Source organism: Felis catus, chromosome C1, assembly GCF_018350175.1.
Source record: "Felis catus isolate Fca126 chromosome C1, F.catus_Fca126_mat1.0, whole genome shotgun sequence".
In the NCBI taxonomy this organism is placed as follows: Eukaryota; Metazoa; Chordata; class Mammalia; order Carnivora; family Felidae; genus Felis; species Felis catus.
This window is the reverse complement of record NC_058375.1, coordinates 150,708,902-150,721,451: the sequence shown is the minus strand read 5'-3', so window position 1 is coordinate 150,721,451 and position 12,550 is coordinate 150,708,902. Positions and strand designations below refer to the sequence as shown.

The 12,550-nt window shown below is 34.6% G+C and overlaps 1 protein-coding gene across 2 annotated transcripts in view; it reads right to left on the bottom strand.

Moving 5' to 3' along the window:
• PSMD14 (proteasome 26S subunit, non-ATPase 14) overlaps positions 1-12,550 on the bottom strand; it is a 97,034-nt gene that overhangs the window by 38,726 nt on the left and 45,758 nt on the right. For both annotated transcript variants that reach the window (XM_006935316.4, XM_045033869.1), the window contains exons 4-7: positions 4,996-5,067; positions 4,654-4,773; positions 1,821-1,891; positions 678-828 (exon numbers count right to left, since the gene is read on the bottom strand). In XM_006935316.4, coding sequence (XP_006935378.1) covers positions 678-828; positions 1,821-1,891; positions 4,654-4,773; positions 4,996-5,067 — 414 coding nt within the window. The remainder of the gene's footprint in view (positions 1-677; positions 829-1,820; positions 1,892-4,653; positions 4,774-4,995; positions 5,068-12,550) is intronic.

The following is a 12,550-nucleotide window of genomic DNA, read 5'->3' as shown; positions in this document are numbered from 1 at the left end:
AGAAAGAAAGAGAGAGAGAACGAAGGGGGGAAAAAAAAGAACTAAACAAGAACAAAAGATTTCAACAAAGAACAACTATAACCCAATATGCTTTGCAAGTTAATCTCTTTTCTGAATCATTTAGCATATTTAATCATTCATCTGCGTCCTCACTCCAAAAATGCGAATGGCTGATACCAAGTCTTTGGGTCAAGTTTTCATTGTCTAAAACATTTGGAACATCCAACTCCAGAATATGTTCTATACAATGTCTGCAAAACAGAGAGTCTTTAACTAGAGACATAAAATGTTGTGCCAATCCCAAATTCACCATTTTAAAATAAAGGAAGATAAAACAATGTTTACTAAAATAATAATAAAATGTGCATAGCAGGCTTTTATGTGGTTTAATGTTCCTAAATCTATGAAATAAAATTAAATTTAAAAATAAACATCTATGATTAGACAATTTTAGCTGATTAAAGTAGAAACAAATCTCCAAATAGTTATATTGCTAATTATACCAAGACACATTTTTCGACTTGTACAGTTTTTTGTTTGTGTTTTTAAATACACGGTCAGGGTTTTTTTTTTTCTGTGTGTGTACAAATCCTGCTCTAAACAAAAGAAATTTTAATCTAATGTATCTGTAAACAGAATGTGGCAGTAGGTGCTAATAAAGATAGAATCTACTCTACCTTTCCTTTTACACTCTGAATGGGATCCACAACCACTGCCACAGCTCTCTCCGACAAGGCTTCAAAGCTCTGCTGAGTGTTGATATCCACACCAGAAAGCCAACAACCAAAGCCAGGGTGACTGTGATACCAACCAACAACCATCTCAGGCCTGAAACAAAGAGGGCATTCAGCAGTTCAGAACAGAACAAGTAATACACATGTATGCTATGAAAAGAAACAACACACTAACAGGGTATAAATGAAGAAGAGATGAAAAACACACAGGTGTGAAAAAGCACCATTAGAAACATTGAAATCATACACCATATTATCCAGAAAACATGGAAATGAATAAGCATGACAAAGGAGTGCTATCATTAAGAGATGCACATTAGCAGTGGTAGATACGGCTTTCAGTTTTTCACCTTGTTACCACACTTTCTCTGAGCCAGTTTTTACCCTTTCAGCATTCAAGTAAATATCTACTCTTTAACTCCTTAGCTCTGGGAATAGGATTTTCCAGGCAGAGTACATTGTTAACAATGGACACCAGGATCCACTGTTGTGAAAGGATTAAATATCAATTAAACCAGCAGTAGAACTAGGAACTCAGTCAAAAACCAATTTGCACTGTTCTGCTCAGCTGCTGAGCCTTTTGCTAACATTAATTTTGAAGTTTCTTCCACAGTAGAAGAATTTGAGCAAGAGAATGACAACTACTGAGAGATTTAATCTGGGGAAAAACTTGAAAAATATCTAAATTCTACTTTCTCTGTCTTTAAAAATCATATGCCTAATATAATTAAATAGCCAGAATCTTATTTAGTCCCAACTCTCCAATATATGGAACATACAAGCTCTTTCAATTTATAAATGACCAGACAGTAACTCCATATGCTGAACAGGGAAGCTGCAGCCCAAGCTTACTATGTGATGGTTGAGAATTTTAACATGAGGCAATTTTCTCATTGGCAAATTTCTCTGATTATAGAAGAAAGAGATACTAGTACACAGGTAGTACACAGGACTGACAGTGATAATTTACATTAAGTACATGGCTTTTTTTTTCCAGGTATGATAGTCATAAACATCCAGATTTTTGAAACGCATTTCTAAAACTACTTCCCATTATTCCTTTATAAAATTAGTTAGAATACTTACCTTCCTGTCTGCTTCAACATATCTAACATTTTGGCTTGGAACACTGGATCAACTGCCTCCACACTGACACCCTGGGTTAGACAAAAAGAAAAATAACTAGCTTTTAGAACTGTGAATAAATACCCAGAAACTTTTTTTTTTTTAACAATCTAAATGAACAAAAAGCTACCAAAAAAAAAAAACAAAAAAAAACAAAAAAAAACAAAAACCCAAAAACCCCTATGTATATTATTTTGGGATGCCAAAATAATTTTATAGGCTTGGATACTCATAATTGATTCCCATTTATGTCATTCAATTATCAGCCATACTTTAATAAAGCTTCTAAAATTGCCATTTACCAAACTGCTATTAGCTAATGAGTTAAGTTTTGGGGATCCTTTAAGAGTTTATGGCCATTGCTATGCACACACGCACGCACACACACACACACATACAAATACCAGAAATACCAAATGACTGAACCAACTATTTTTGGCTAGACCTATCTTGGCAAGCATAGTTCCAAATGCCATCTCTGATACCTGATTAGCATTATATCCCTTCCATCCCATCCAAAGTTCTACAACTATTCAGCTATTATAATAATCAATAACCTAAAGACTTTTTGCTCCTCAGCAATATAAATACTCTGAAGAAGGATAACAGTTTATGAATTTCCCAGAGTTGTTTTTGTTTGTTTTACAGGGTGGGCTGGGAGAGGAGGAAGCTGAGTGAGTGCTTCATTAAGAACTACTTGGTAGATTAAGTGCTTGGAGGCAAATATATACTTTTGAATATCATCTCAAATATAAAAGCAATCACAAATAATTCTTCATTAGAGATCTAAAACCAAGTCTTTTAAATGCTGCATTGTCTTGCTAGTTCAAAAGATTTTTAGAACATGGAAGAATTAAAGGCAATCATGTCATCTCTCCAGTGATAGATCACTGCCATTATAACTCCTACAAGGTTTTCTTCTAACATCAGGAATTTAATCTATCTCAATAAAGCAGTTAATATTTAAGCACTTCCTTCCCACCAAAACAAATGATATTTTGAATCTTTTTTTTTTTAATTTTTTTAACGTTTATTTTTGAGACAGAGAGAGACAGCATGAATGGGGGAGGGTCAGAGAGAGAGTGGGAGACACAGAATCCGAAACAGGCTCCAGGCTCTGAGTTGTCAGCACAGAGCCCGACGCGGGGCTCGAACTCACGGACTGCGAGATCATGACTTGAGCCGAAATCGGACACCCAACCGACTGAGCCACCCAGGCGCCCCGATATTTTGAATCTTAATAGAGAAAGCATCCTCAAGAACAGGGGTATGCCTATAGGCATAGGTTGCCTATAGGTGTTTTTTGCTGTTGTTGTAGTTGTTTTGTTTTGAACATTTTTAAAGGGGGTATAAAAATTAAAAAAAAAAAATCATAAGAGTAGGAGACAGAAACATGTTTTTACAGAAAGTTTGTTAACTCTTGGGCCAGAAGAAAACCTTTGTAATCTACTACATTGAATGAACACAAAGATCAAAATCTTCTATTTCAAACTGTCAAACAAACATTTAGAAGGAAATGATATTAAAACTTAAGAACTCTTTATTATAATTGATAAAGACCACATATAACAGAAATACTAGTTAATTTTGTTATGCTTTTCAAATTCTGACATGAAAAGATAAATACAAGTAACAACAGCCTAAGACATAAATCTAAATTTTTAGTTAACATGCAGCATATCTCTCTATATCCAATTGTACAAAATAAACACAAGGGATAGCCAGGTGGACAAAATCAGCAGATCTAAATTAATTTACCTCAACAAACTTGTCTATTTGGAGAAGAATTTGTGTATTTTTCTATATTTTGCATCATTTACAAACACACTACAATCTGTAATAACTACTCTAAACCATCTATAAAATGTATATACTACACTATTTAAAAATAGAACTTGGTTTTCTCTATTATCTACTTTGTTGAAGAATACTTACAGTTAAGAGTCTCAAACAGAGCAAACAGCTGTATGACAACAATCTCTTTTATCCAGATATTTTACAAAGCTCAATAAGAGAAATGTTGAATATTAGGGGAAAAAAATCCATCAGAAAAATATACATGTTATATTTTTCTAGGCAAACAGATGAGAAGGATATGTGTACAGTTTTTTGTACGAAAGGTAGAAGAGTTACTGTTTTTTAGCCACACAAATCCAATGCATTACATAAAATACCAAAACAAAATAAAAAGCTTCCAGAGAGAATACTACAATGTATTCTAAAAAGATAAAGTAGATGACTTCCAAAGTTTGTATGTAGTATATGCTTCCTCTATAAAGAAATTACCATACCTGGGCAAAAGAACTAAAGTTTGCCATAGTTTTTTGGTTTCATTAAATTTAACATTTTGAATAGGAAAAGCTTAAGAGTCATTTATCACCATCTATAAAAAAAGGGACCATATTTCAAAACAATAGGAACAAAACATGAGGACTAGGTAATGTATCTGAATTAAGTCTAAGAGAGTCTCTAAAATCTGAAGTGTTCAATTAATACCCTACCATTTTAGCAATTAACATAAATCTAGGATGCTGTGCTAGTTAAAGCTGAAAGTATGAGTAAAGGGATTTAATGCTAGCATCCTTCAGTTTGTGGACCTACAGGGAATTCATGATGCATTCAAAAGATGAATGATTTAATTCAATACAATCTAGATATTTCTATCATTAATCTTATGATGGATTTTTCCTATCAGGAAGAGAAAATATAATATGATGAAAGTGATTTTGCATAGGAAAAGGAAAGAGAAAAGAAACACATTCACTTACAGCAGGCAACCATAAAAAGTACTCACTGTTCCTGACTGTGGCATAGCAAACACATCAATCACTCTGACGGTGTAATCATCAACAAATTCTCCAAGCATAAGACCCATAACTTCCATTGGAACTCCAGCACGACCATGCTTTAACATCTGTAAAGAGAACATAGGTAGATACGAAGCTTTAAAATCTTTGGTCCTTTTTATTTTTTTAATAACCTAATTTTGCTTCAGTAGAAATAAAAACACTCTTATTATAGATGTACCTAGAACAACAGCTTCCGTTTGAGGATTAACATTAACAAGTATTCCCAACTAAAAGACAGAGAGTGAAAGTAATAAAGCTCTCTAAAGCAAGTAACTTTCAATACTTACTTTTAACAGTGCAAGGGAAGAAATATATACTTGCTCTGCTGTGTCCACTGCAGGAGCATCTGTGGGTGGCCCCTAGAAATAAGCATATCAATTATTATAAACACACAGTTTATGAGTTTAAAATTAGTTACATGTTATACAAACTTGATTGTTTTTAAGAGTTTTGGGAAAATATGTCAAGTATCCTTTTAGTCGGGTACAACACAAATAATCAAAACAACTTTGCAAATATCAAACCTGCTGGCAAAATAAAACAAACTTAGTACTCAGGCAAGTGTCCAATGGACATAAAGCTTAAATCTTCCAGCAATGCTTATCTACCTCTGCTACAAAATGACTACCATGCACCAATTAGCCATGTTTCTTACCACAATCTGAGACTGATTTTCAGCTACGGACAGCATGTACATTTAGGGCTATGGGATCTCTGCAGATACGTACATGTAGTTGGGGATAGGGGACAGAAGATTTCTAATCCCTAGGTGAAAGAGCTGTGAACAACATACTATGCACTCCACCTGATGAAGTTATTCCCCTCCCCAATACAACAAATTTAACACAAGTGCACCAGGTGTGAACAAACTGGTTGAGACTGCTGTAGCTAATATGAAAATACTTTTAAATCGGGACTACTATCTTTAAAACAAATGTTACCATTAATCTTACCACAGGTTAAGGGACACATTATGTCTCCCTAAGGATTGTGTCTTCTTCATCAAAAGCAACAAGCCTCTTTTGACTCTAACATTCGGAGACATAAGGTAATTTATATAGGGTCATTACCCTCAAGATGACTACAATCTTATACATGTATTTCTGCACACAGAAAGCTTTATTGTTTTTTAAAACTGGCACTTGGAGAAATTAAAATGAGATGTGTCCTATAATTGTCAGGTTCTGTGTTGCTTAAAGTTTCCTTTCCTTGACAATAACTCTATTACAAATTGTAAAACAAACATGTTAGCTATCCAATTATAAATCAATATTCTATCTTGCTTTTATGGGTTTACTTACTAAAATTAAACAATTACTTCACTTGTTACATTTCAGACTTGTAGGTCTATGTGTATTTTGTGCTTCTTGTCTATTTGCTAAATGCTCTGATTTTTCAATTTTTATATTTTGGTTTTGTTTAAAAGCTCATAATATTTGCCAGAAGCATAAAGTTCTATGTATATTTTCTCTAAGTATAAAAACCACATACAAAAATTATTTGTTTCTTTATGTAGAAAGGGGTGAGAAAAATCAAATGCCTCTAATTTTATTTAAAGTATTTATTTGAAAGAGAGACCTCATGTGCATGTGTGTGCATGCGAGCAGAGGCGGGGCAGAGAGAGAGAGAGAGAGAGGTAGAGAGAGAGAGAGAGAGAGAGGGAGGGAGGGAGAGAGAGAATCCCAAACAGGTACCGCCCAGTGAGGAGCCACTCGGGGCTCAACTCACAAACAATGAGATCATGATCTGAGCTGAAATCAAGAGTCAGACACTTAACTGTTTTAATAATAAAATTATTAAAAATCTTATTTTTGGGGCGCCTGGGTGGCTCAGTCGGTTAGGCGTCCGACTTCGGCTCCGGTCATGATCTTGCGGTTCATGAGTTCAAGCCCCACGTCAGGCTCTGTGCTGACAGCTCAGAGCCTGGAGCCTGTTTCGGATTCTGTGTCTCCCTCTCTCTCTCTCTGACCCTCCCCCGTTCATGCTCTCTCTCTGTCTCAAAAATAAATAAACGTTAAAAAAATTTTTTTAACCTTATTTTTAATAATAAATGCCAGAAAATAAACTTAAAACCCAAAACGAATTCATCTATTATCACCTAATGCAGGTTTACTGCTTGCCTTTCAAATAGATAGGAGTCTCTTTCAGAATGAAAACTCTTAAGCTGAAGTGCTGTCATGCCAAAACATTTGTTGAGATCATCATATAAAACATGATAATTCTGTTGATATGATTTATTCATCTAAGAAAGTAAAGAAAGTTTAAGAAAAAAAAGTGAGAACAGTAGTAAGTTAGCCATGATGAGAGGTCTTAGGGAAGTATTCATCGAAATTGTATTCATAGAAATTATTTCCTGAATCCAGAGCAACTTAAAATTTCATATGGAGAAAAAGAATTTAAACTGGTATCTAGGCTACAGTTTTTCTGTTTAATGTTTGCTTGTTTGTTTATTCATTTATTTATCTGATGTGGGAGACACAGGGTGTGAGCAGGGGAAAGGCAGAGAGGAGGGAGAGAGAATCCCAAGCAGACTCCACGCTGTCTGCTGTCAGCCCAGAGGTGGATATGGGGCTGAATCCCACAAATAGTGAGATCACGACCTGAGCCAAACATCAAGAGTCAGGCACTTAACGGACTGAGCCACCCAGGCACCACTTTTTTTTTTTCCTTTTAATACAGTCCTTCTTAACTTGCCAGAGATGATTAAGAAAAAAAGAAACAAGGAAATAAAACATCACACCATCACCAAAATATATTATTGACAAAACCCAGAAACTACCCCTGCTATCAATTAAAAAACCAACTTTAATTTGTTTAACATTTATATAACCAGTACACAGCAGAGGGCCTAGCACATCATAAGAACTTAGTAAGTACTGGTTGAAAAAATGAATGAATAAATAAACTAAGGTACTGCAAGCCAATGCAACAGAAATGAAAAATACCCACTAATTACTCTCTGAAAGAGCACAGCCATAAGCAAGTCACTATTTTCTTCTGGTTCAGAAACATACTAACAGAAAACCATGCAGCTTTTTCTCTACTGGATGGGAGCTATTTTTTGAGACAGTAGTCAGTGATTATTTCCTGTTACTCTTCTCACTCCGCTACTATTCTGTTTCTTGATCTAGTCAGTGACTAAATTTCTTAGAAAAAAAATACTTGGCAAGAAGTAGAAAAGAAGTAGTGGTGAACTGCTTTTTTTTTTTTTTTTTTTTTTTAAGTAATCTCTACACCCAACATAGAGCTTGAACTCACCATCCTGAGATCAAGAGTCAAGATCAAGAGTTATGTGCTCTTCCCACTGAGCAAGCCAGGCACCCCTGAACTGCATTCTTAAAAAAAAAAAAAAAAAGAGTAACCCATGGAATATACTGTCTATGGGACAGCTGCTAAGAATCTCCGGCAGCTGTGAATATCTGAGGCTATCATTTTCCCACATGCTCACCTGTCCAGAAGAATGTACAATCAGGCAAAGAAGAAAACCCAATTCAAGACCCTGGAAACTGAGCTAAGAGATTTGTATAAGGACCTGTACAACGGTAGATCAAAGATGATCCAAGTTAAGAAAAATGTGGGGCTATGGACAATATACCTACATTGTCTTTTAGCAAACACTCCCAAGGAATAGCATCCTCGCTATTCAAAGAGAGGAAAGACATCTAAAAATAGGACTCCTAAACAAAATTTTAGAAAATTATTTGGCATCAGTAGAATACAGGAAGATTTCCTAACTTTGAAATAGAAAGTTCAAGGACATCCAAGATGAAAAGGTGAAAAATAATTAAGAACTAAAATTGCACTGGAGGAAACAAGGGTAAAAATAAACATGACAAGTTTAACTCACTGATACAGAACACAAAAAAGATAGCTCAGAATGTAAAATAAAAAGTAAGAGATGAAAACTACAAGAAATATAATGATAAGAGAGGACAAAGGAGCTGTAAGCTAAGAAATACGGTTGTTCCTGAGGATAAAACAAGAAATAGAAAAGATCAATAAGTAACAGTAAGGCTGAAAAATTTTCCTGAATGAAAAAAAAAAAATTTCAACTTTTAGATCACTAAATATCAGGCAATAATCAGCGAAGAAACTATTATACCTTGAAAAGTCTTAGGTAAATCTTAACTACAAGGATAAAAACAAAATATCTAAAAACATGAAGGTAGAAAAACTAACCTTATGAAAAAATGCAACTCAGGTTGACTTTGGATATTTCTCTGCAACATTAAGTAGCAGAAAACAATGAAAGGAAGTTCCCAAGTTTTAATAGAAAAACAATGTGAGTCAGAAATTTTATATTTTAAAAATGTCTTTAGACCCACAAATATGTTACTAAATACACAAAGACTCGGAAAATATAATTCCATGTATCCTTCTTCAAAGAATTTCTTAAATAAATCATCCACTTGAGGCACCACAAATTAAAATTAAAACCTTAAAAATGGAAAAGCCATTACATTAAAAAAATCTGTTAAGATTACTGAGAGTAGTTAAAAATACATATAGACGTAAAAACAAAAACAAAAACAAAAAACAGGTTCCAAACCACAGATACTGTCCAAGTAACTATACAGGGCAGTGGAAAGAAATGAAATGTACAAAATTCTCTGTTTCACATGTATGAGGGGAAAAAGAAAAAGGAATTTGTTTAAGTGAGTTTGACTACTAAAGAAATATGGATTAAAAAGTCTTCTGAACAACCTTAAAATAACCACAATAAACATTAAAACTGAATGTACACCTTATAAAATCACTGGAGGAAGAAAAGCAGATATAACACTGACAATAAAATAAAACAAAACAGTAGGGAACCAAGAAGGGAACAAAATAAAAACAGTAAATATAAGATCAAATATACTGGCTATGAAAAAATATAAATGAATTAAAGTCCCTTGTCAAAAGCCTCTCATAACGTTTAAATTGGAAATTCATGGATATACTACTTACAAATAAAAATTAAAACGAAACAAAGGACTGGAAAGATTTGTTAGTCAGTGACATATCTGTATTTCTTTTTGTAAACACAGCCATAATGGCCACTATGTTTTACTCGGCTTGCCTTTGTCCAGCAATGCACTACAGTAATAGATTTCCCAGTATTAAATCAACTTTCTACTCCTGGGATAAACGGTTGACGTGATTTACATTTTTTTTTTTTTTTTTAGTTTTTGTTTCCCTGTTTATAAGTGAGACTAGAGACCAGTTGGGCATTTTCCTTCTATTTTTTTAAAGTTTATTTCTTTATTTTGAGAGAGAAAGAGTGAGCAGGGGAGGGGCAGGGAGAGGGAGATCCCAACCAGGCTCTACTGACAGCATGGAGCCAGAGATGGGGCTCGACACCACAAACCGTGAGACTATGACCTGAGCTGAAATCAAGAGTTGGATGCTTAACTGAGCCACCCATGTGACCTGGGAATTTTCTTTTTTTCTGTTAAATTTGTCAGCTTTTGATATCATTATGTTAGATTTATAAAATACTTGTGAAATTTTACACTTTCCTACTTTCTGTGTTCTGGTAATATTAATACAGTTGACTCTTGAACATAGGGGGTTAAGGGTACCAATTTCCCATGCACTCAAAAATCCACATATAATTTTTTTACTCCCCCCCCAAACTTAATATCCCACTGTTGACCAGAAGCCTTATTGATAATATAAACAATTAATTAACCCACATCTTGTATGTTATATGGACTATATACTTTACTCTTATAATAGAGAAAAGGTTATTGAGAAAATATATTTACACTACTGTACTGTATTTATTGGAAAAACTCTGTGTATGTAAGTGGACCCGTGTAAGTTCAAACCCATACTGTTCAAGAATCAATTGTATATCCTAAATTGTCTATGTCTTAAAATTTTGGAAGAGTTCACTATTAAATATTTGGCTCTAAAGCTGATTTTGAAGCCAATTGTTGTAACTTTTTCAGTGGTATTAATAAATTTATGTTATCTATGTCTGGTATTATATTGCTCCAGTTAGATTACAAAATTATCACCACAGAATTGAACATATTGTATTTTACTTTTTAATTATTTAATATTGAAAACATTTTTTTTAAAGTTTATTTTGAGAGTGAGCAGGGGTGGGGCGGGGGGGAGAGAGAGAGGAAGACAGGGAGGGAGGGAGGGGGGAAGGAGAGAGAGAGAGACAGAGAGAGAGACAGAGAGAGAGAGAGAGAGAGAGAGAGAGAGAGAGAGAATCCCAAGCAGGCTCTGTACCAGCATCACAGAGCCTGATGCAGGGCTTGAACCCATGATCCATGAGATCATAACCTGAGCCAAAACCAAGAGTCAGACAATTAACCGACTGAGCATCCCACTACTGAAAACACTTAGAACTAAATTTATTTCTCCATATCACATTACATCACCACCCAGATAGATTATTTACATTAAAAAAATCAAATTATAAAATTTGGATAAAAATATTGGTGAAGGGATCTTCCTAATTCATTCTATGAGGTCAGCATTACCTGCTACCAAAGCCAAAGACACTACAAGAAAACTACAGGGGCTTCTGGATGGGTCAGTCAATTGAGCACCAGGCTCTCGATTTTAGCTCAGATTGTGATCTCACGGTTCATGGGATGGAGCTGCACATCAGGCTCTGCACTGACAGCCCAGAGTCTGCTTGGAATTCTCTCTCTGCCCGCCTCTCTCTGCCTCTTTCCCACTCCCTCATTTGTGCTCTCTCTCGAAATAAACTATAAAAAAACAAAACCAAAACCAAAAACCTACAGACCAATATTTCTTACAAACACTGGTAAAAACTCCTCTACAAAATACTAGCAAACAAAACTTAGCTGTATATGTAAAGGATTATTCTACACATGACCAAGTGGGATTTATTCCTGCAATGCTAGGATTGTTCAACAAATGAAAACTGACCAATGTAATACACCACATGAACAGAATAAACGGGGAAAAAGCCCACACAATCATTTCAGTTGATGAAGAAAAAGCATCTAACAAAATTCAACACCGTTTCATAATAAAAACACTGAACAAACAAGGAATAGAAGGAAACTACCTCAACATGATAAAAGCCGTATCTGAAAGCCCACAGTGAACATAGTACTCCAAGGCAAAAGACAAAAAGTGTTTCCTTTAAAATCAGGAACAAGTCAAGAATGCCTATTTTCACCACTTATTCAACATGGCACTGGAAGTTCTAGCCAAAGAAATTAGGCAAGAAATAACAGGCATCTAAACTAGAAAGGAAGAAGTAAAATTGTCCCTGTTTGGAGATAAGATGCTCTTACACGTAGAAAATGCTAACAATTACACACACACATGAAAAACTATTAGAACTAATAAATGAATTCACAAAATAGCAGGCTACAGTCAACACACAAAAATCAGTTGCATTGATTTTTATCATGAACAATGAACAATCTGAAAAAGAAATTCTAAAAGCAGGATGCCTGGCGGGCTCAGTCAATAGAGCATGGGACTCTTGATCTTGGGGTTGAGTTAAAGCCCCACATTGGGTGTGGAGCCTACTTAAAAAACAAAACAAAACGAAACAAGAAATTCTAAAAGCAATTCCATTTACAGTAACATCAAAAAGAATAAAATACTTAGCAATCAACCAAGGACATCAAAGAGTTTACGAAGAAACCTATAAAACACTGTTGCAAGAAATTAAAGAATATAAATAAATAATGTGAAATGGGAAACACAGCCCATGATCTTGGGAAAGGACAGTGTTTTCAACAAATGGTGCTAGGAAAACTGAATATCCACATTCAAATGAATGAAACTGGAACTTTACCTAACACCTTAAAATTTTTAACTCAAAATGGATCAAGGACCTAATATAAGATCTAACAA